Source organism: Mauremys reevesii, linkage group 24 (assembly GCF_016161935.1).
Source record: "Mauremys reevesii isolate NIE-2019 linkage group 24, ASM1616193v1, whole genome shotgun sequence".
NCBI lineage: Eukaryota > Metazoa > Chordata > Testudines > Geoemydidae > Mauremys > Mauremys reevesii.
Window position 1 is genome coordinate 18896216 of NC_052646.1, and position 24646 is coordinate 18920861.

General features: G+C 54.4%; 1 protein-coding gene and 1 long non-coding RNA gene across 2 annotated transcripts in view; both read right to left on the reverse strand.

Moving 5' to 3' along the window:
• The window catches only part of LOC120390591 (sialic acid-binding Ig-like lectin 12), a 42165-nt gene extending 22451 nt beyond the window's left edge, over positions 1-19714 (reverse strand). Inside the window, exon 1 of the mRNA XM_039513325.1 lies at positions 19363-19714. Within this exon, the coding sequence (XP_039369259.1) occupies positions 19363-19714 (352 nt within the window). The remainder of the gene's footprint in view (positions 1-19362) is intronic.
• On the reverse strand, positions 10190-15850 carry LOC120390237. The gene is made up of 3 exons (XR_005591044.1): positions 15732-15850; positions 10718-10771; positions 10190-10277 (listed from the first exon to the last, which is right to left on the reverse strand). It is a non-coding gene; the product is annotated as an uncharacterized LOC120390237 (long non-coding RNA).
• Positions 19715-24646: the final 4932 nt, after the last annotated feature.

Below are 24646 nucleotides of genomic sequence, written 5' to 3' on the forward strand. Positions count from 1 at the left end.
GTCCACTGTAACCCCTAGGTCCTTTTCTGCAGAACTGCTGACCAGCCATTCAGTCCCTAGTCTCTAGCAGTGAATGGGATTCTTCCGTCCTAAGTGCAGGACTCTGCAATTGTCCTTGTTGAACATCATCATATTTCTTTTGGCCCAAGCCTCTGATTTGTCTAGATCCCTCTGTATGCTCTCCCTACCCTTCAGCATATCTACCACTCCTCCCAGTTTAGTGTCAGCTGCAAACTTGCTGAGGGTGCAGTCCACGCCATCCTCCAGACCACTAATGAAAATATTGAACAAAACTGGCCCCAGGACCGACCCTTTGCGCACTCCGCTTGATACCGGCTGCCAACTAGACATGGAGCCGTTGATCACTACCCGTGAGCCAGCTTTCTATCCACCTTATAATCCATTCATCCAGCCCATACTTCTTTAATTTGCTGGTAAGAATAATGTGGGAGACAGTATCAAAAGCTTTGCTAAAGTCAAGGAATAACACATCCACTGCTTTCCCCTCATCCACAGAGCCAGTTATCTCCTCATAGAAGGCAATTCGGTTAGTCAGGCATGACTTGCCCTTGGTGAAGCCATGCTGACTGTTCTTGATCACTTTCCTCTCCTCTAAGTGCTTCAGAATTGATTCCTTGAGGACCTGCTCCATGATTTTTGCAGGAACTGAGGTGAAGCTGACTGGCCTGTAGTTCCACAGGTCCTCCTACTTCCCTTTTTTAAAGATGGGCACTAAATTAGTCTTTTTCCAGTCATCCAGGACATTCCCCGATCTCCATGAGTTTTCAAAGATAATGGCCAAGGGCTCTGCAATCACATCTGCCAACTCCTTTAGCACCCTCGGATGCAGCGCATCTGCCCCATGGACTTGTGCTCATCCAGCTTTTCTAAATAGTACCGAACCACTTCTTTCTCCACAGAGGGCTGGTCACCTGCTCCCCATGCTGTGCTGCCCAGTGAAGTCATCTGGGAGCTGACCTTGTTCGTAAAGACAGAAGCTAAAAAAGCATTGAGTACATAAGCTTTTTCCAACTTCTCTATCACTAGGTTGCCTCCCTCATTCAGTAAGGGGCCCACACTTTCCTTGACTTTCTTTTTGTTGCTAACATACCGGAACACACCCTTCTTGTTACTCTTAACATCTCTTGGTAGCTTCAACTCCAAGTGTGATTTGGTCTTCCTGATTTCACTCCTGCATGCCTGAGCAATATTTTTATACTCCTCCCTGGTCATTTGTCCAATCTTCAACTTCTTGTAACCTTCTTTTTTGTGTTTGAGATCAGCAAGGATTTCACTGTTAAGCCCATCTGGTCACCTGCCATATTTACTATTCTTTCTATACATCGGGATGGTTTGTTCCTTCAACCTCAATAAGGATTCTTTAAAATAAAGCCAGCTCTCCTGGACTCCTTTCCCCCTCATGTTATTCTCCCAGGGGATCCTGCCCATCAGTGCCCTGAGGGAATCAAAGTCTGCTTTTCTGAAGTCCAGGGTCTGTATTCTGCTGCTCCCCTTTCTTCCTTGTGTCAGGATCCTGAACTCAACCATCTCATGGTCACTGCCTCCCAGGTTCCCAACCACTTTTGCTTCGCCTACTAATTCTTCCTGGTTTGTGAGCAGCAGGTCAAGAAGATCTCTGCCCCTAGTTGATTCCTCCAGCACTTGAACCAGGAAATTGTCCCCTACACTTTTCTGACAGTCTCGTCCCCCTGGGCCCATGAGCTGACCTGCAGTGTACCCCGTGAGCCTTTACCAGCCAGGGGTTCCCCGTCCACCTGCCACTGGAGCTGAGGTGGGGGGTGGGAACGCAGGGAGCAGCTGCAGCTGATGCTGGGCCCCTGGCACTGGGAGGACGAGTTCAGCCGAGTCCTCTGCTGGGGGCTGTCTGGGGAGCGCAGGAGACACACTGACAATAGTCAGAGAGAGAAATCTAGTGGCAGGGAGTCCCGTGGGTTAACCCCACTCACACTCGACAAGCAGCTGGAACGTCCCCTGGGCAGAGCTCTCCTTATTCCGGGCCCAGCACCCGTACAGCCCCCCGTCCTCGACCGTCACATTGGGCAGCTCCAGCCACAGCTGATTCTCCCCCACGGGGTGGGTACCATTGACGGCTCGCCCCCCCCTCACCCAGCCCAGCACAGCGGGGGGGCTGCTGGCGACGGAGCAGAGGAACCGCAGGGAGTCGCCCTCCCGGGCCGAGAGCTGTGACCCGTTGGCCACCTCGGTGCCGGGATCTGGGAATAGAAATAAGACAGAGCCACTCGCAACCTGAGCCAGCCAGTCCCTGCCCAGGGACTGGATCAGGGCCGGTGCCCCATAGAGGGGAAAGTCCCCATGCCCCACTCCCCGCCCCCTAGCGATACCTTGGAATAGCTGGAGGCCGCTCCTGTTAGCTCTGGAGATGGTGATTTGCAGAGTCCTCAGTGGAGCTGAAATACCCACGGCAACATGTTTAATTGGAAATCCCTCACTGACACCAGGGCCAGTGCAAGGATGTTTCCACTTTGTCCCCCTCCCCCCGCCCCCCGGCCGGAAGGCGCCCCACGGCAGCTCCCCCCATCCGCCCTCAGGCGCTCCCCTTGTGGCAGCTCCCTACCCTCCACCCTGAGGAACCCCCCAACCCCAGCTCACCCCTGCTCCGTGCAAGAGCACCCCTAAGCTGATTGGCGCCGCAAGCCTGGGAGGCGGGAGAAGTGAAGCAGCCACGGCGTGCGCGGGGAGGAGGCGGGGCAGGGGTGAATTGTGGCGGGGAGTTCCCCTGCGTGCTGCCCCCCCATCCTTACTTGCTGCAGGCGGCCCTCCCCACACCCCTCTGCGCCAGCTCCCTCCGCCTAAATGCCGGCGGCAACCGCAGCAGCCGAAGAAAATGGCGCCCCCCAAATCCCAGTGCCCTAGGCAACCGCCTAAGTCACCTAAATCGTTGCACCGGCCCTGGGGCTGGCCATGGAGGAGTCGAGCAGGCAGGTTAGGCCCCCCAGAGATCCTCTGCCAAGGAACCAAGATTCAGCCACCTCTGGGGTGGGAAACAGAGGCTGTTTACATGAGAAGCCCTTGCCCAGTGTAGAGACGCAGCAGCTCTGGGGTCGGAGCACAATCTTGTTGCTTCGCCATGGCAGCAGGTCTCTGTCTCAGAGACTGGTCCATGGCTGATCTCATCCCCACTGACCAGCACCCCCTTAATGGCACTCCATTGCCTGGACACAGAGGGAACAAGGCCCGCTCCCCCACACACCCTGCCTACAGTCCTGTGGCATCCCTCGAGCTCTCCCCTCCAGGCACAGACCAGCCTGGGGCCTGGCCCTGAGCACGGGCAGAGCATGACTACGAGGCACTCGCTGATACCCGGGGCTCGCAGCGCGGCCTCTCACCGGGGCGTCCGCTCCTGGTCAGGGTCCCAGTGATGTTGGGGGCCCCTGTCGTGTCTGTAACACAAACCAGACAGGGGGAATCAGGGGGGCTGGACAGCATCGGTGGCTATACAGGCCCCCCTCACCCAGCGTGGGGACGTAGCAGCTCTGGGGGGGGTGCACAATCTCAGTGCCTTTCCATGGCAGCAGGTCTCTGTCGCACCGATTGGTCCCTAACCCATCTCCTCCCTGCTGCCCAGCACCCCCTAGGGCCACCCTGCAGCCTGGAGACAGAGGGAACCGGGCCCGATCCTCCCACCTTCCCCTTATAGCCCTGAGGCTTCCTCGGGCTCTCCCCTCCGGGCATAGACTAGTCTGGCCATGGGTGACATATGAACAGCCAGCTCAGGGAGGCCGGCCCATGGCCCCGCCCCTTCTGCCCGAGGCCCCACCCCCACTGAAGCCCAGAACCCCCCCACTGGAGCCACTTCCCCCACCCTAGCCAGCCCTGGGCCACCAGAGTACCCCAGCTCCAGACCACTGGGCAGGAGGGAGGTGCAGCACTAGCCTCCTGGAGTCCCAGGCTGCAGGTTGCCCCCCTGTTCCCCTAGCCCCAGTTCCAGCGCTGCCATGGGGGAACAGCGTGGGCAGTGAGCAGGAGAGAACCTGGGGGAAAGCATGGGCAGGGCCACGTAGGGCTGTTTGGGGCAGCTCAGCCTCCCCTGGCATGGGATACCCACACCCATGAGCCTGGCCCAGCTGACCCTGGCACCTGGCCCTGAACACGGGCAGAGCGGGACTAGGAGGCACTCGCTGATTCCCGGGGCTCGCAGCGCGGCCTCTCACCGGGGCGTCCGCTCCTGGTCAGGGTCTCGGTGATGTTGGGGGCCCCGGTCGGGTCTGTAACACAAACAAGACAGGGGGGATCAGGGGGGCTGGACAGCACCGGGGCGGGGTCGCTAGTGATCACTGAGCCTGGTCATGGCCCCTAGCTTTGACCTCACTCCACCAAGTTTGGTGTCATCAGCAAACTTGCTGAGGGTGCAGTTCATGCCATCCTCCAGATCATTAATGAAGATATTGAACAAAACCGGCCCCAGAACTTACCCCTGGGGCACTCCACTTCATACCGGCTGCCAGCTAGACATGGAGCCATTGATCGCTACATGTTGAGTCCGACGATCTAGCCAGCTTTCTATCCACCTTATAGTCCATTCATCCAGCCCATACTTCTTTAACTTGCTGGCAAGAATACTGTGGGAGACCGTATCAAAAGCTTTGCTAAAATCAAGGAATAACACGTCCACTGCTTTCCCCTCATCCACAGAGCCAGTTATCTCATCATGGAAGGCAATTAGGTTAGTCAGGCATGACTTGCCCTTGGCGAATCCATGCTGACTGTTCCTGATCACTTTCCTCTCCTCTAAGTGCTTCAGAATTGATTCCTTGAGGACCTGCTCCATGATTTTTCCAGGAACTGAGGTGAAGCTGACTGGCCTGTAGTTCCCCAGATCCTCCTTCTTCCCTTTTTTAAAGATGGGCATTACATGAGCCTTTTCCCAGACATCCGGGACCTCCCCCTTCGCCATGAGTTTTCAAAGATAATGGCCAATGGCTCTGCAATCACATCAGCCAACTCCTTTAGCACCCTCGTCCAGCTTATACAAGTATCAGAGGGGTAGCCATGTTAGTCTGGATCTGTAAAAGCAGCAAAGAATCCTGTGGTACCTTATAGACTAACAGACATTTAGCAGCTTGAGCTTTCGTGGGTGAATACCCACTTCGTCGGATGCAAGACTTTTTGTATTCACCCACGAAAGCTCATGGTGCAAAATGTCTGTTAGTCTATCAGGTGCCACAGGATTCTTTGCTGCTTTTGCAGCTTATACAAGGCACTGATGAAGCCTCATCTGGAATACTATGTGCAGTTCTGGTCTGCCATGTTTAAGAAGGGTGAATTCAAACTGCAACAGTTTCAGAGACGGGCTGCTAAGATGATCCAAGGAATGGAAAACCTTTCTTATGAAAGGAGAGTCAAAGAGCTTGGCTTGTTTAGCCTAACCAAAAGAAGGTTGAGGGGGGATATGATTGCTCTTTATAAATATATCAGAGGGATAAATATTAGGGAGGGAGAGGAATTATTTAAGCTTCGTACCAAAGTGGACACAAGAACAAATGGATATAAACTGGACAATAGGCAGTTTAGACTTGAAATTAGATGTCTAATTAAATTTTCTTCCTAACATCCCGATGTGTAGGAAGAAAAGTAAATATGGCAAGCGACCAGCTTGGCTTAACAGTGAAATCCTTGCTCGTCTTAAACACAAAAAAACAGCTTAAAAGAAGTGAAAGACTGGACAAATAACCAGGGAGGAGTATAAAAGTATTACTCAGGCATGCAGGAGTGAAATTAGGAAGGCCAAATCACACTTGGAGTTGCAGCTAGCCGGAGATGTTAGGAGTAACAAGAAGGGTTTCTTCAGGTATGTTAGCAACAAGAAGAAAGTCAAGGAAAGTGTGGGCCCCTTGCTGAATGAAGGAGGGAACCTAGTGACAGAGGATGTGGAGAAAGCTAGTGTACTCAATGCTTTTTTTGCCTCTGTCTTCACAGACAAGGTCAGCTCCCAGACAGCTGCACTCTGCAGCACGGTATGGGGAGGAGATCACCAGCTCTCTGTGGAGAAAGAAGTAGTTCGGGACTATTTAGAAAAGCTGGATGAGCACAAGTCCATGGGGCCGGATGCACTGCATCCGAGAGTGTTAAAGGAGTTGGCCGATGAGATTGCAGAGCCATTGGCCATTATCTTTGAAAAATCATGGCAATCGGGGGAGGTCCCGGATGACTGGAAAAAAGCTAATGTAGTGCCCATCTTTAAAAAAGAGAAGAAGGAAGATCCAGGGAACTACAGGCCAGTCAGTCTCACCTCGGTCCCTGGAAAAATCATGGAACAGGTCCTCAAGGAATCAATCCTGAACCATTTAAAGGAGGGGAAAGTGATCAGGAACAGTCAGCATGGATTCACCAAGGGCAAGTCATGCCTGACTAACCTAATTGCCTTCTATGATGAGATAACCGGCTCTGTGGATGAGGGGAAAGCAGTGGAAGTGCTATTTCTGGACTTTAGCAAAGCTTTTGATACAGTCTCCCGTAGTATTCTTGCCAGCAAGTCAAAGAATTTTGGGCTGGATGAATGGACGGTAAGGTGGAAAGAAAACTGGCTAGATTGTCAGGCTCAACAGGTAGTGATCAATGGTTCCATGTCTAGTTGGCAGCCGGTATCAAGTGGAGTGCCCCAAGGGTCGGTTCTGGGGCCGGTTTTGTTCAATATCTTCATTAACGATCTGGAGGATGGTGTGGACTGCACCCTTAGCAAGTTTGCAGATGACACTAAACTGGGAGGAGTGGTTGATACGCTGGAGGGTAGGGATAGGATAAGAGGGACCTAGACAAATTAGAGGATTGGGCCAAAAGAAATATGATGAGGTTCAACAAGGACAAGTGCAGAGTCCTGCATTTAGGACGGAAGAATCCCATGCACTGCTATAGAATAGGGACCGAATGCCTGGGCAGCAGTTCGGGGACCTGGGGGCAGAGCATGGTCGGGGCCACGTAGGGCTGTTTGGGGACTGGAAAGGGACCTAGGGGTTACAGTGGACGAAAAGCTGAATATGAGTCAACAGTGTGCCCTTGTTGCCAAGAAGGCTAATGGCATTTTGGGTTGTATAAGTAGGGGCATTTCCAGCAGATCGACGGATGTGATCATTCCCCTCTATTCAGCACTGGTGAGGCCTCATTTGGAGTACTGTGTCCAGTTTTGGGCCCCACACTACAAGAAGGATGTGGATAAATTGGAGAGAGTCCAGCGGAGGGCAACAAAAATGATTAGGGGGCTGGAGCACATGACTTACGAGGAGAGGCTGAGGGAACTGAGATTGTTTAGCCTGCAGAAGAGAAGAATGAGGGGGAATTTGATAGCTGTTTTCAACTACCTGAAAGGGGGTTCCAAAGAGGATGGATCTAGACTGTTCTCAGTGGTAGAAGATGACAGAACAAGGAGTAATGGTCTCAAGTTGCAGAGGGGGAGGTTTAGCTTGGACATTAGGAAAAACTTTTTCACTAGTAGGGTGGTGAAGCACTGGAATGGGTTACCTAGGGAGGTGGTGGAATCTCCATCCTTAGAGGTTTTTAAGGTCAGGCTTGACAAAGCCCTGGCTGGGATGATTTAGTTGGGTTTGGTCCTGCTTTGAGCAGGGGGTTGGACTAGATGACCTCCTGAGGTCCCTTCCAACCCTGAGATTCTGTGATTCTATGATTCTATGAAGGTTTCTAACCATTAGAGGAGTGAAGTTCTGGAACAGCCTTCAAAGGGGAGTAGTGAGGGCAAAAGACATATCTGGCTTTAAGACTAAGTTTGATAAGTTTATGGAGGGGATGGTATGATGGGATAGCCTAATTTTGGCAATTGACTTTGATTATCAGCAGGTAAATATGCCCAGTGGTCTGTGATGGGATGTTAGATGGGATGGGATCTGAGTTACTACAGAGAATTCTTTCCTGGGTGCTGGCTGGTGAGTCTTGCCCACATGCTCGGGGTTTAGCTGATCGCAATATTTGGGGTTAGGAAGGAATTTTCCTCCAGGTTAGATTGGCAGAGGCCTTGGAGGTTTTTTGCCTTCCTCTGCAGCATGGGGCACGGGTCACTTGCTGGAGGATTCTTTGCAGCTTGAGGTCTTCAAACCACAATTTGACGAGTTCAATAACTCAGACATAGGTTAGGGGTTTGTTATTGAAGTGGATGGGTGAGATTCTGTGGCCTGCATTGTACAGGAGGTTAGACTAGATGATCATAATGGTCCCTTCTGACCTTAAAGTCAATGAGTCTATGAGCTTTTCTAAATAGTCCCGAACCACTTCGTTCTCCACAGAGGGCTGCTCACCTCCTCCCCATACTGTGCTGCTCAGTGCAGCTGTCTGGGAGCTCCCCTTGTTTGTGAAGACAGAGGCAAAGAAAGCATTGAGTACATTAGTTTTTTCCACATCCTCTGTCACTAGGTTGACTGCCTCATTCAGTAAGGGGCCCACACTTTGCTTGACTTTCTTCTTTCTTGCTAACATATCTGAATAAACCCTTCTTGTTACTCTTAACATCTCTTGCTAGCTGCAACTCCAAGTGTGATTTGGCCTTCCTGATTTCACTCCTGCACACCTGAGCAATAGTTTTATACTCCTCCCTGGTCATTTGTCCAATCTTCCACTTCTTGTAACCTTCTTTTTTGTGTTTAAGATCTGGAAGGATTTCACTGTTAAGCCAAGCTGGTTGCCTGACATATTTACTATTCTTTCTACACATTGGGATGGTTTGTTCCTGCACCCTCAATAAGGAATCTTTAAATTACAGGCAGCTCTCTGGGACTCCTTTCCCCCTCATGTTATTCTCCCAGGGGATCCTGCCCATCAGTTCCCTGAGGGAGTCAAAGTCTGCTTTTCTGAAGTCCAGGGTCCATATTCTGCTGCTCTCCTTTCTTCCTTGTGTCATGAACCTCAACTCGACCATCTCACAGTCACTGCCTCCCAGGTTCTCATCCACTTTCGCTTCCCCTACTAATTCTTCTCTGTTTGTGAGCAGCAGGTCTAAAAGAGCCCTGCCCCTAGTTGGTTCCTCCAGCACTTGCACCAGGAAATTGTCCCCTACACTTTTCTGACTGTCTCGTCCCCCGGGGCCCACGGGCTGACCTGTAGGGCCCCCCCATGAGCCGTTCCCAGACAGGGGCTCCCTGTCCACCTGCCACTGGAGCCGGGGTGGGGGGTGGAAGCGCAGGGAGCAGCTGCAGCTGATGCTGGGCTCCTGGCGCTGGCAGGATGATTTCAGCCTGGTCCCCGGCCGGGGGCTGTCTGGGAAGCGCAGGAGAACCAGTGACTATAGTCAGAGAGAGAAATCCAGTGGCAGGGAGTCCCGCGGGTTAACTCCACTCACATCTGGTGGCAGGAAGTCCTGTGGGCTAACCCCATTCTCACTCAATGCACACCTGGAACGTCCCCTTGGCAGAGCTCTCATTCTGGGCCCAGCACCCATACAGCCCCCCCATCCTCAGTCAACATGTTGGGCAGCTCCAGCCACAGCTGATGCACCCCTATGGGCCCAGCACCCCCAACGGCTCGATTCCCCCTCACCCAGCCCAGTGTGGCAGGGGCGCTGCTGGCGACGGAGCAGAGGAGCCGCAGGGAGTCGCCCTCCCGGGCCATGTGCTGTGAACTGTTGTCCACCAGGGTGGGGGGATCTGGGAACAGGAATAACAAGTAGCCACTCGCACCCTGAGCCAGCGAGTCTCTGCCTGGGGGCTGCATTGGGGCCAGCGCCCCTCGAGGGGAAAGGCCCCGTGCCCCACTCCCTGCCCCCTAGCGATACCTTGGAATAACTGGGGGTCGCTCCTGTTAGCTTGGGAGATTTGCAGAGTCCTCTCTAGAGCTGAAATACCCACGGCAACGTATTAGATTGGAGAGAGCCCCCCACTGACTCCCTGATCCACAGCCCAGCACCCATCACTGACCCCCCCACACCTCCTGCAGCCCAGCACCCCCCCTGGATCCCAGCCCACCCTGTTCCCTGCAGCCCAGCGCACCCACTGAGGACCCTCTGTCTGCCATGGCACCCCCTAGAGCCTTACTCTGCACGTGCACACGCAGGGCCTGGCTGGCCAACCCGTAGGAATTGTTGGCCCAGCACCGATACTCCCCAGCGTCCCCTCTGCTGAGATTCGGCAGCTCCAGGCGCCCGGCCCCTCCCTGGCTCGGGCTCAGGGATTCGTTCCCCTTGGCCCAGGTCAGGGTGGCCTCGGCTCTGCTCCCAGCCTCACAGCTCAGGCTCAGGGAGTCGCCCTCCTGGGTCTCCAGAGACACGACATCGCCCTCAGCTCCCCACGCATCTGGCACTGGAAGAGACGAGCAGGCAGGTTAGGCCTCCCCAGAGATCCTCTGCCAAGGAACCAAGATTCAGCCACCTCTGGGGTGGGAAACGGGGGCTCTTTACATGAGGGGCCATCACCCAGTGTGGAAATGTAGCAGCTCTGGAGTCGGAGGCAAATATAGATGACTTTCAATGGCAGCCGGTCTCTGTCGGAGAAATGGGTCCCTGACCCATCTCATTCCCACTATCCCGAGCCCCCTTAATGCCACCCTGGAGTCTGGAGACAGAGAGAACAGGGCCTGCTCCACTCACCACCCTCCCCACAGTCCTGTGGCTTCCTCAGGCTCTCCCCTCTGGGCACGGACCAGCCTGGCCTGGCTAAGCCTGGGGCGTGGCCCTGAGCGTGGGCAGAGCTTGACTAGGAGGCGCTCGCTGATTCCCGGGGCTCGGAGTGCGGCCTCTCACCGGGGTGTCCGTTCCTGGTCAGGGTCCCAGTGATGTTGGGGGGCCCAGGCGGGTCTGAAACACAAACCAGACAGGGGGAATCAGGGGGGCTGCACAGCACCGGGGGGGGGAGAGGTGTCGCTAGTGATCCCTGAGCCTAGACATGGCCCCTCGCTGTGAGCTCAGCTGGGGGACAAGAAAGTCCCTGAAGTGACACAAGGCCCGTGGGTGCGGAAGGGAAGTGACAGACCCAACTGAGCCCCACCCAAAAGGCTCCTGATTTAACCCAGGGGCCGGGTTAGGGCCGCGCCGGGGAAACAGAACCATGGGAAACTGACACCTAAGGGATCAAAACTGGTTGGTCAAAATTGGGCCTAATTGGCAGAGTCACTAACGAGGGGCCGGGTTGCTTCAGCCTGGGTAGTTGAGCGAGTGTCACCAGTGCCACTGACTGCCGGGCGCCTGGGCATTCAGCGTCCTGCTCCCCAAGCGTCTCCTCCCCAGGGCGGGTCAGAGCCAGGGTCTAAATAACCCCACTCCCACCCCAGCCCAGACCCAGCCACCACCAGGGACATCAGACACCCCTGTCATGGGTCCTTTGCCTTCCCTCCTCGGTTCGTCTCTCCTTTCGCCCTCTCCTTTCGCCCTCTGGCTTGGCCGGCCAGGCCTGGGTGTTTTGCAGCCTGGCACCGCCCAGTGGGGTGGCTAAAAGTAACACCCAGCACAGCCGGACGCTGATACCGGCTGGCCAGACCTGGTAGGGTCCATCCCCGCTTCCCTCAAAGCCCCGCGGCGCCGAGGCTCAGAGCCTGGGTCCGTTGGGTCGGGCTCATGGGGCTCGGGCTGCGGGTCTCTGATTGCAGTGCGGACGTTTCCTCCGAGGTCTGTGTAGACATTCGAGGTTGGGCTGGGGCCTGGGCTCAGACACGGGAGGGAGACTGGGGGAGCAGGTTCCTTCTAAATCTTCCTCCGACTGACAGGAACAAGGGCCGTCCTTACAGTGAGTCCTGATTTGATCCTTCACCTCGCAAAGGCAGCTGCTGTTTTTCCCTCTGCTCTGGATCTGCAGCACGAGGGTCACAGGCCATTTAACGGGGGTTTTCCCTGGGGCAGGGCGGGCCGAGATCTCTGGGCACCGAGCCCAGAGCGTGTTTAGTGCCGGACAGTGACTGGGTGTCATTAACCCTGTGCCCCATATAGAGCATCCACCGATCCCGGCAGAAAGGGGAAGGGGGAGGAGATGTGGTGGGACAGTCTGGGGGGATCTCAGGGCGAACTGGGGCGGCTGGTGTGCGGGGAAATCCCAACAAGTGGTGATTGGAATGGGGGGTGCAGATCGCAGCACAGGAGGATTTGGGAGCAGGACACGTCGGGGTAAAAAGGGGAGCCCACTGCCCCTACTTATACAGCCCAAAATGCCATTAGCCTTCTTGGCAACAAGGGCACACTGTTGACTGATATCCAGCTTCTCGTCCACTGTAACCCCTAGGTCCTTTTCTGCAGAACTGCTGCCCAGCCACTCGGTCCCTAGTCTGTAGGGGTGCATGGGATTCTTCTGTCCTAAGTGCCGCACTCTGCACTTCTCCTTGTTGAACCTCATCAGGTTGCTTTTGGCCCAAGCCTCTAATTTGTCTAGATCCCTCTGTATCCTATCCCTACCCTCCAGCGTATCAACCACTCCTCCAAGTTTGGTGTAATCAGCAAACTTGCTGAGGGTGCAGTCCACGCCATCCTCCAGCTCATTAATGAAGATATTGAACAAAACCAGCCCCAGAACCGACCCCTGGGGCACTCCACTTGATACTGGCTGCCAACTAGACATGGAGCCATTGATCGCTACCTGTTGAGTCCGACGATCTAGCCAGCTTTCTATCCACCTTATAATCCATTCATCCAGCCCATACTTCTTTAACTTGCTGGCAAGAATACTGTGGGAGACCGTATCAAAAGCTTTGCTAAAATCAAGGAATAACACATCCACTGCTTTCCCCTCATTCACAGAGCCAGTTATCTCGTCATAGAAGGCAATTAGGTTAATCAGGCATGACTTGCCCTTGGTGAATCCACGGTGACTGTTCTTGATCACTTTCCTCTCCTCTAAGTGCTTCAGAATTGATTCCTTGAGGACCTGCTCCATGATTTTTCAAGGAACTGAGGTGAAGCTGACTGGCCTGTAGTTCCCCAAATACTCCTTCTTCCCTTTTTTAAAGATGGGCACTACATGAGCCTTTTTCCAGTCATCCGGGACCTCCCCTCTTTGCCATCAGTTTTCAAAGATAATGGCCAATGGCTCTGCAATCACATCAGCCAACTCCTTTAGCACCCTCGTCCAGCTTATACAAGGCACTGGTGAGAGCTCATCTGGAATACTGTGTACAGTTCTGGTCTCCCATGTTTAAGAACGGTGAATTCAAACTGGAACAGGTTCAGAGATGGGCTACTAGGATCATCCAAGGAATGGAAAACCTGTCTTATGAAAGGAGACTCAAAGAGCTTGGCTTGTTTAGCCAAACCAAAAGAAGGTTGAGGGGGAATATGATTGCTCTTTATAAATATATCAGAGGGATAAATATTAGGGAGGGAGAGGAATTATTTAAGCTTCGTACCAAAGTGGACACAAGAACAAATGGATATAAACTGGATACTATGCAGTTTAGACTTGAAATTAGATGAAGGTTTCTAACTATTAGAGGAGTGAAGTTCTGGAACAGCCTTCAAAGGGGAGTAGTGAGGGCAAAAGACATATCTTGCTTTAAGACTAAGCTTGATAAGTTTATGGAGGGGATGGTATGATGGGATAGCCTAATTTTGGCAATTAATTTGTCAGTTGACCTTTGAATATCAGCAGGTAAGTATGCCCAGTGGTCTGTGATGGGATGTTAGATGAGGTGGGATCTGAGTTACTATAGAGAATTCGTTCCTGGGTGCTGGCTGGTGAGTCTTGCCCACATGCTCAGGTTTTAGCTGATCACCATATTTGGGGTTGGGAAGGAATTTTCCTCCAGGGCAGATTGGCAGAGGCTTTGGAGGTTTTTCGCCTTCCTCTGCAGCGTGGGGCACGGGTCACTTGCTGGAGGATTCTCTGCAGCTTGAGGTCTTCAAACCACAACTTGAGGACTTCAATAACTCAGACATAGGTTAGGGGGCTGTTATTGAAGTGGATGCGTGAGATTCTGTGGCCTGCATTGTACAGGAGGTTAGACTAGATGATCATAATGGTCCCTTCTGACCTTAAAGTCAATGAGTCTATGAGCTTTTCTAAATAGTCCTGAACCACTTCGTTCTCCACAGAGGGCTGCTCACCTCCTCCCCATACTGTGCTGCTCAGTGCAGCTGTCTGGGAGCTCCCCTTGTTCGTGAAGACAGAGGCAAAAAAAGCATTGAGTACATTAGTTTTTTCCACATCCTCTGTCACTAGGTTGACTCCATCATTCAGTAAGGGGCCCAAACTTTGCTTGACTTTCTTCTTGTTGCTAACATACCTGAAGAAACCCTTCTTGTTACTCTTAACACCTCTTGCTAGCTGCAACTCCAAGTGTGATTTGGCCTTCCTGATTTCACTCCTGCACTCCTGAGCAATAGTTTTATACTCCTCCCTGGTTATTTCTCCAGTCTTCCACTTCTTGTAACCTTCTTTTTTGTGTTTAAGATCTGGAAGGATTTCACTGTTAAGCCAAGCTGGTCACCTGCCATATTTACTATTCTTTCTACACATTGGGATGGTTTGTTCCTGCACCCTCAATAAGGATTCTTTAAAATACAGGCAGCTCTCCTGGACTCCTTTCCCGCCTCATGTTATTCTCCCAGGGGATCCTGCCCATCAGTTCCCTGAGGGAGTCAAAGTCTGCTTTTCTGAAGTCCAGGGTCCGTATTCTGCTGCTCTCCTTTCTTCCTTGTGTCATGAACCTCAACTCGACCATCTCACAGTCACTGCCTCCCAGGTTCTCATCCACTTTCGCTTCCCCTACTAATTCTTCTCTGTTTGTGAGCAGCAGGTCTAGAAGAGCTCTGCCCCTAGTTGGTTCCTCCAGCACTTGCACCAGGAAATTGTCCCCTACACTTTTCTGACCGTCTCGTCCCCCGGGGCCCACGGGCTGACCTGCAGGGCCCCCCCATGAGCCGTTCCCAGACAGGGGCTCCCTGTCCACCTGCCACTGGAGCCGGGGTGGGGGGTGGAAGCGCAGGGAGCAGCTGCAGCTGATGCTGGGCCCCTGGCACTGGCAGGATGATTTCAGCCTGGTCCCCGGCTGGGGGCTGTCTGGGAAGCGCAGGAGAACCAGTGACAATAGTCAGAGAGAGAAATCCAGTGGCAGGGAGTCCCGCGGGTTAACTCCACTCACATCTGGTGGCAGGAAGTCCTGTGGGCTAACCCCATTCTCACTCAATGCGCACCTGGAACGTCCCCTTGGCAGAGCTCTCATTCTGGGCCCAGCACCCATACAGCCCCCCCATCCTCAGTCAACATGTTGGGCAGCTCCAGCCACAGCTGATGCACCCCTATGGGCCCGGCACCCCCAATGGCTCGATTCCCCCTCACCCAGCCCAGTGTGGCAGGGGCGCTGCTGGCGACGGAGCAGAGGAACCGCAGGGAGTCGCCCTCCCGGGCCATGTGCTGTGAACCGTTGTCCACCAGGGTTGGGGGATCTGGGAACAGGAATAACAAGTAGCCACTCGCACCCTGAGGCAGCCAGTCCCTGCCCAGGGCCTGCACTGGGGCCAGCGCCCCCTCGAGGGGAAAGGCCCCGTGCCCCACTTCCCACCCCCTAGCGATACCTTGGAATAACTGGGGGTCGCGCCTGTTAGCTTGGGAGATTTGCAGAGTCCTCTCTAGAGCTGAAATACCCACAGCAACGTTTTAGAATGGATAGAGCCCTCCACTGTCCCCCTGATCCACAGCCCAGCACCCATCACTGACCCCTCCCACACCTCCTGCAGCCCAGCACCCCCCCCCTGGATCTCAGCCCACCCTGTTCCCTGCAGCCCAGCGCACCCACTGAGGACCCTCTGTCTGCCAGGCCGCCCCCTAGAGCCTTACGCTGCACGTGCACACACAGAGCCCGGCTGGCCGACCCGTAGGAATTGTTGGCCCAGCACCGATACTCCCCAGCATCCCCTGGGCTGAGATTCGAAAGCACCAGGCGTCCAGTCCCTCCCTGGCTGGGGCTCAGGGACTCGTTCCCCTTGGCCCAGGTCAGGGTGGCCTCGGCTCTGCTCCCAGCCTCACAGCTCAGACTCAGGGAGTCGCCCTCCTGGGTCTCCAGAGGCACGACGTCGCCCTCAGCTCCCCACGCATCTGGCACTGGAAGAGACGAGCGGACAGGTTATGACCCCCCCAGAGATCCTCTGCCAAGGAACCAAGATTCAGCCACCTCTGGGGTGGGAAATGGGAGCTGTTTACATGAGGAGCCCTCGCCCAGTGTGGAACCGTAGCAGCTCTGGAGTCGGAGGCCAATCTTGGTGACTTTCAATGGCAGCCGGTCTCTGTTGGAGAAATCGGTCCCTGACCCATCTCATGCCCACTATCTTGAGCCCCCTTAATGCCACCCTGGTGTCCGGAGATAGAGGGAAAAGGGCCTGCTCCACTCACCACCCTCCCCACAGTCCTGTAGCTTCCTCAGGCTCTCCCCTCTGGGCACAGACCAGCCTGGCCTGGCTAAGCCTGGGGCGTGGCCCTGAGCGTGGGCAGAGCGTGACTAGGAGGTGCTCGCTGATTCCCGGGGCTCGGAGTGCGGCCTCTCACCGGGGTGTCCGTTCCTGGTCAGGGTCCCAGTGATGTTGGGGGGCCCAGGCGGGTCTGAAACACAAACCAGACAGGGGGGATCAGGGGGGCTGCACAGCACCGGGGGGGGAGAGGTGTCGCTAGTGATCCCTGAGCCTAGACATGGCCCCTCGCTGTGAGCTCAGCTGGGGGACAAGAAAGTCCCTGAAGTGACACAAGGCCCGTGGGCGGGGAAGGGAAGTGACAGACCCGACTGAGCCCCACCCAAAAGGCTCCTGATTTAACCCAGGGGCTGGGTTAGGGCCGCGCCGGGGAAACAGAACCATGGGAAACTGACACCTAAGGGACCAAAACTGGTTGGTCAAAATTGGGCCTAATTGGCAGAGTCACTAACGAGGGGCCGGGTTGCTTCAGCCTGGGTAGTTGAGCGAGTGTCACCAGTGCCACTGACTGCCGGGAGCCTGGGCATTCAGCGTCCTGCTCCCCAAGTGTCTCCTCCCCAGGGCGGGTCAGAGCCAGGGTCTAAATAACCCCACTCCCATCCCAGCCCAGACCCAGCCACCACCAGGGACATCAGACACCCCTGTCATGGGTCCTTTGCCTTCCCCCCTCGGTTCGTCTCTCCCCAGCCCTCTCCTTTCGCCCTCTGGCTTGGCCGGCCAGGACTGGGTGTTTTGCAGCCTGGCACTGCCCAGAGGGGCAGCTAAAAGTAACACCCAGCACAGCCGGACGCTGGTACCGGCTGGCCAGGCCTGGCAGGATCCGTCCACGCTGCCCTCAAAGCCCCACGGTGCCGAGGCTCAGAGCCTGGGTCCATTGGTTCGGGCTTGCAGGTCTCGGGCTGCGGGTCTCTGATTGCAGCGCGGACGTTTCCTCCGAGGTCTGTGTAGTTGTTAAGGGTCGGGCTGGGGATTGGGGGTCAGGTCCCTTCTAAATATCCCTCCGGCTGAAAGGAACAAGGGCCGTCCTTACAGTGAAGCCTGATTTAATCCTTCACCTCGCAAAGGCGGCCACTGATTTTCACTCTGCCCTGGAGGTGCAGCGCGAGGGTAACAGGCCATTCAATGGGGGTTTGCCCTGGGTCAGGGCGGGCCGAGGTCTCTGGGCACCGAGCCTAGAGCGTGTTTAGTGCCGGACAGTGACTGGGTCCTGTTAACCCTCTGCCCCATATAGAGCATCCACCGATCCCGGCAGAAAGGGAAAGTGGGGAGGAGACACGGTGGGACGGCCCAGAGAGATCTAAGGGGGAACTGGGGTAGTTGGTGTGGTGGTGGGGGAATCCCAGTACGGGGGGAGGGTGGATCAAAGCACAGGAGGATTCTGGGGGCAGGGCAGGTCACGGGTAGAGAGGATCCCAGAAGAGAAGGGCCTGGGGGTGTGGATGGGAAGGGGGAGCCATAGCCAAGCGGGGCAGGAAGGGGTGAAGATCCCAAGGGAGAAGGGGCGGCCCGGTGTGGGGTGCCGGGGCCTGCAGGAGAATGGGCGGAGGGTGCCTGGTGGGGGGTGGGGATCCCCGCACAGGGCGGAGTTGGGGGAGGGGCTCGAGGACAGGTCTGGGGCGCCCAGAGGGGGATCCCAGCAGAGGGGGCTGGGGGCCGGTGTGGAGGGGCTGGGGGGGGTCACTCACAGCCAATGTGGAGCCGGACGGTTCTGCGGGTGGAAGGTCCCTGTGGCGGCCTGTAGGTGACGCTGCAGATGAGCTCTTTGTCGTGGTCCCCCAGGCCGGGCGTGAAGCTGAGCATGGAGCTGTGGGCCCAGGTGCCATTCGCCAGCTGGGCTGAGGCGTTCCGGGCTGTGTAGCTGAACGGCCCCGTCCAGGTGACTCGGGGAGGGGGCCCGGAGCAGCGCCCGGGGCCTGTGCAGGTCACAGTCACCGGCTCCCCGGCCAGCAGCGTCCCTGGCAGCCCCCGCGCCAGCGAGATGTGGATCTCTGGCTCCTCCCTCAGCCCTGAGACATGGGGAGAGGGTAGAGAATCACTCGGGGACACAGGGCCTTTCACCTCTAGGGGTGCGGCCCCGATCCGGCCCTAGGGCGGGGACTGGCTGGCTCAGGGGGCTGATGAGCGGTGTCATAAATATAGAGGGAAGAGTAACAACTCTCTGTGTGTAGTAGCATCAAATCCCTCTTTGGCAGCTGCACTAAATCACCTTCCCTGTAAGGGATTAATCAGCTCAAATAACCTAGTTGGCACCTTACCAGAAGGACCAATGAAGGAAGAAGAAACTTCCAAATCTGGGGCGGGTGGGGGGAGGATTTGTTTGTTGCTCTCTTTGTTGTTCCCTCTCTGGATGGAGGAAAGAGACCGAACAGGTACAACATCTCCTGCAAATATACCTGGAAGAATAGATCTAAAACCACAGACATTGTAAGGAGGCAAGGAAAGGCGCTAGGTTATCTTGTGTTTTAGCTTGTGAATTTTCCTATGCTACAGATGTAGTTTGATTCTTGTTTTTGTAACTGTGAAGCTGAGCCAGAGGGGAATCCTCTGTGTTTGAAATCTTTTATTTACCCTGGGAAGTTACCTTCCAAACTGATTTTTGCAGCTGTGATTCTTTTTTATAGATATAAATTAGTTCTTCTTTTAAGAACCTGAGTGATTGTCAGTGTCCTAAAGACAAAGAGTCTGGTCTGCGCTCACATTGTTAACCAATTAGTTGGTACATTACTCTCCAGCCTCCCCAGGAAAGGGGATGAAGGGGCTTGGGGGGATATTTTGGGAGGACAGGGATTCCAAGTGACCCTTCCCTGGATTTTTCTATAAATCACGTGGTGGTGGCAGCAATAGCGTCCAAGGACAAGGGAAGGAATTTGTGCCTTGGGGAAGTTTTTAACCGAAGTTGGTAGAACATACGCTTAGGGGGGTCTTTCCTACGGGTCCCCACATCTGTACCCCAGAATTCAGAGTGGGGGTGAACCCTCACAAGTGGTGACTGCGGCTGCTCTTACCTTGCACAGAGATCGTGAGCGCAGGGTCAGTGCCATCGGAATTGGAGCGGTAAGTGTGATCTAACAGGCCTTTCTCGATGCTAAAGAAATATCTCCCTGCATCCGTCTTTCGGGCATCACTGATTTGCAGGGAGCAGTCACCGTGGGCTGGATCCCCCGCCAGCCGGAACCGGCCCTGGGTCTCCTGCGACACTCCCAGGCTGGTGACACTGCTGGCCACGGGAGGATCCTGGCCCACAGTAGCAGGCTCCTTGTACCAGTATCTGTAGAGCTGGGCCGAGGGATTGTCGGTGTCGTACGAGGCTGGGTACGTGAAGGTGCAGGGGACGAGAACGCAGAGACCCTCCTGCATCGACACCGCCAGAGGCACCGCCAGGGTAAATCCAGGTGGCTGGGACAGGGACCCTGCCGGGGATGGGGAGGGATTGAAGTGGGACCCATAGAGAGCAGAGCCCCCGCAACTCCCCACAGTTCTGCCGGTTCCCCTCACTCCTGACCTGCAGGCCCCTGCGAGCCCAGCCCTGGGTCCTTGACCAATTCTCACTCCATTTACTTTCATCCCTCTCTACATTGAGCCCCCTGCCCCCACTGCCTGTCGCTCAGCGCCCCCTAGCACCACACTGGGGCACTGCGCACCCCTCCCCCTCCAGCCAGTCTCCCTTCCAAGTCCTGGGACAGACCTGGCCCCGCTTAGTGCAGGTTCTGCCCTTCCCACTGCACTGGGGCTGCAGGTGCTGCTTACTTACCCGTCCAGAGCAGGGCGAGGATCAGGACCCTCAGCGTGGCAGGACCCCCTGCTATCCAGGGAGGGCTCTGAGGCAGGAGCTCCCTTTCCCCAGCATCCTGCTGTGGCAGCAGGGCTCTGCCCATGGCTGGGGCGTTGAGCTGGGACAGACCTAGAGACAGAAGGGGGGTGAGAAGTGTGAGAGCAGAGGCTGTTTGGGGGGCGCAGATCTGCCTGGGGGACCATCAGCGCTGCTGGGCTCTGCAGGGGGCTGATCTGGGGCTGCTGGCAGCGCAGGGACCTCCCACCAACATAGAAAACCCCAAATCACCAGACGGTCCTGAGAGATCGTGAGCTAAAAAAATCCTTAAATTGGTGAAAAAAACCTGAGATTTTCTTTAAGAATCATGAGAGCGGCCAGAAAATCCTGATCTGGTGACAGAAGATGGTGGGAAGGCAGCGCTGCTCATTGCCTGCTTTGCTTCAGTCTTCCCACAAAAACCAACATGTGAGCGGGTGACCAGTGAAGTTACCACGGACAACAAAGGGGAAGGGCTGCAGATCGGGATCAGTAAAGAACACGTCAGAGGTGTTCCGACCAATTTGAATGAATTCAGATCAGTGTCTATATGTATGTATCATTTTGTAATTGAAGTTATGAGTGTTGGCTCTATATTGTCTGTATTTCAAATTTGTGCTGTGCTTCTGGGTAACATCGCAGACAAGTTGGTGTTAGCTCTGCCTACCCTGCTTGATGGCCCATTAAGGACCATCAGCTACACAACTGACCCATTGAGAGGAGGCAGATACGCCTTGTAACTCAGCAGGGTGTGCAGGGACTTGCCCATGTGACTCCAGACTCCATTTTCCTGTAATTTTCCACAGTGAGGACAAAGAGGTTCTTACACCTGGAAAAGTCTAGAAAAGGCTGATGCCTCATCTCCATCTTGTCTTCAATCCTGCTTCTTACCTCTGGAGGGACTTTGCTACAAACTGAAGCTCTGAACAAAGGACTGATGACCCATCCCAGCTGGGGATGTTCTCCAGAGACTTGATTTGAACCTGCAGTTTACTCCATCACCGCTACAAGCCTGAACCAAGAACTTTGCCATTACTGGATGTAACTGATTCCATTTAACCAATTGTAGCTCTCATCTGTATTTCTTTCATTTTATGAATAAACCTTTAGATTTTAGATTCTAGAGGATTGGCAACAGCGTGATTTGTGGATAAGATCTGACTTGTATATTGACCTGGGTCTGGGGCTTGGTCCTTTGAGATCAGGAGAACCTTTTTCTTTTACTGGGGTATTGTTTTAAATAACCATTCATCCCCATAAAGAGTGGTGTTGGTGGTGATACTGGGAAATTGGAGTGTCTGAGGAAATTGCTTGTATGACTTGTGGTTATCTAGTGTTGGTTTTCATAACCATTCATTTCCCAGGACGTGGGACTGGTGGTGATACTGGGAGACTGGAGTGTCTAAGGAAATTGCTTGTGTGACTTCTGGTTGGTCACTGGGGTAAAACCAAAGTCCTCTTTGTCTGCCTGGTTTGGTTTGCCTTAGAGGTGGAAAAATCCAGCCTTGGGCTGTGACTCTCCTGTTTAAGCAATTGGTCCTGAATTGGCACTCTCAGCTGGGTCCCACCAGAACTGCATCTTCACAAGGTGATCCCAGCAGTTGAAGGCAAATAAGCCTAACTTCAGTGACGGGGAAACTGGTTGAAATTATAGTAAAGTGAAAGTATAGCAAAGAACAGAATGATCAGATGCAGAGATTTGTTGGGGAAGACTCAATATGGTTTTTGTAAAGGGAAATCATGGGTTGCCAAACTACTAGAATTTTTTGAGGGAATCAACAGCATGTGGACAAGGGTGACCCAGTCCATGTACTTAGATTTTCAGAAAGTCTTTGACAAGGTTCCTCCCCAAAATACTCTTAAGCAAAGTGAGCTGTCATGGGATAAGTGGAAAGGGCTTCTCCTGGATCAATGACTGGTTAAAAACTAGGAAACCAAGGATGGGAATAAAAGGCTAATGTTCACAGTGGAGAGAGGCAAATAGTGGTGTCCCCCAGCGTTCTTTATTGGGACCAGGGCTGTTCAATATGTTCATAAATTATCTGGAAAAAGGGGTAAACACTGAGGTGGAAATGTTTGCAGATGATACAAAACCACTCAAGAGAGTTAAGTTCAAAGCTGACTGTGAAGAGCTACAAAGGGATCTCACAAAACTGGGTGACTGGGCAACAAAATGGCAAATGAAATTCAATGTTAATAAATGCAAAGTGATGCACATTGGGAAACATAATCCCAACTATATATATAAAGTGATGGGGTATAAATTAGCTGTTACTACTCAAGGAACAGATCTGGGAGTCACGATGGATAGTTCTCTGAAAACACCCACTCAATGTGCAGCGGCAGTCAAAAAACTCAACAGAATGTTGGGAATCATTAAGAAAGGGATAGATAATAAGACAGAAAATATCATATTGCCTCTATATAAATCCATGGTACGTGCACATCTTGAATACTGCATGCAGTTCTGTGGCCCTATCCCAAATTGTAATTGAAAAAGGTTTAGAGTAGGGCAACAAAACTGATTAGGGGATGGAACAGCTTCTGTATGAGGAGAGATTACTAAGACTGGGACTGTTCAGCTTGGAAAAGAGATGACTAAGGGGGGATATGATAGAGGTCTATAAAATCATGACTGGTGTGGAGACAGTAAATAAGGTGGTGTTATTTACTCCTTTCCATAACACAAGAAGGAGAAGTTCCCCAATGAAATTAATAGCGGCAGTGTAGCAGGGTGAACCCTTGCTCCTGCCCTGAGGGGTTTAAAAAGCGGCCTGGCAGGGCTTGAGAGCAGTGGCTCTAAAAGCTGGGCTGATTAGGGAAGTGGCTGCAGCTGGGGCCATGCCCCAAACTGAACAGGGCCTTATAAGAAGGCCAGGGAAGCCAGAAGCCCAGACAGTCTTCCCCTGCCTTAAGAGGAAGAAGGACCTGGCTGCAGGGGCTATAGGCAAGGTACCTAGGGTGAAGCAGGGCTAGGGAAAGACTGAGGAGCTGGGGAGCTCCAGCCTGGAAAGCCCCAGGCTGCGGCCTAGCAATGGGCCAGCAGGTACTGGGGGTTGCAGAGGGCAGCCCAGGGAGAAGCCAAGTGAGTCTCTCTCTGCCTTCAGAGAGAGAAGGGCCTAGCTGCAGGGAGCTTGAGACTGGATACCTGAGTGAAGCAGGGCTGGGGAAAGGCAGAGGAGCTGGGGAGCTCCAGCCTGGAAAGCCCCAGGCTGTGGCCTAGCAGAGGGCTAACAACATGTACTGGGGGTTGCAAGAGGCAGCCCAGGGCTAGGCCAAGGCAGCAGGTCCAAACCCTCCCTGCCAGTGATGAATAGGCTGATACTGCAGCCTGCCCCAGAGTGTGGGGCTAGACAATGACCCTCAGTAGCCAATACTGAGGCAAGGTGGGGATAGAGGGTGGGGGTTCCCCAAGGAGGGGAGACCCAGAGAGAAAGGGGTTACTGCCAGGGGCAGCACCCCATGTAAAAGGGCACCGGGTCCAGAGAGGGACACGGGGGGCCTGAAGACAGGCGGATCACCAGCCTGCAGAGGGCGCTCTGGACTGGAACTGAGCTAATTCCCAAAAACAGCAGCAGGAGGCGCCACAGGGGTGAGTCCGACCCGTCTACACGTGGTGGAGAATGCGGGAAGTTGCGGTCCGCCCCTGATACAAGGGGCCAGGGCAAGGACTGAGGACTATTGCCTGGAGCAGAGACTTGAGAGACTAGGCAGTTTGTGCCACATTGCAAGGCTGAGAGATAAAAGGGTGGAGAAAACGACGATGGACTATTATTGGAGAGCCTGTGTGGCCCGGCTCGCCGAGCAGCAAGCACGGCTGCTTCAGCTGCTGCGGGGGCGGGCACATGGACCTCAACAGGGGCCAGGCACCTTGGGCTGGAGGCCAGTGCCGAGGCCTAAAGACTGTTTTGCCTGTGGGCGACGGGGACACCTGAGAAGGGTGTGCCCCTACTGGGTTGGGGCAGAGAGGCCTCACCCAGACAAGACTCAAGTGCCCCCTGTGAAGTTAACAGGGGGGCTCCAAACTTGTTGGGCTTGTGGGGAGCAGGGACACCTAAAGAAGGAGAGCCCTCATGGAGATCCCAAGGCCTGGGCCAGCCCAGAAGGAAGGGCTAGGGCCCAAACAAGCAGAACTAGGGCCGTGGCAGGGGGAAGGCGCCAAGGGTGCTTCCACTCCCACACCAAGGGCCACATAAAGAGGCATTGCCCCCTGAGGAATAGAGGGGGAGTGTCCAAAACCAAGGCTCGGTCAGGGACTAGCTGCCAGGAAGGGGTAGTCCGGACTGAGGCCCCTAAAGGGAAAGGGGCTGGGGTAGAGAGGCCCCACCTTAATCAGGGAACCCACACCAGGGCCAGGAGGGCTGAAGTGGGGACCCAAATGGATGTGGGAACCCACGTAGGACTAGGGAGGTCTACGGTGGGGACCCAGACTGTGGAGGAAGTAAGCAGGCTGCTCCAAACACTGGAGAGCCTGCAGCAGG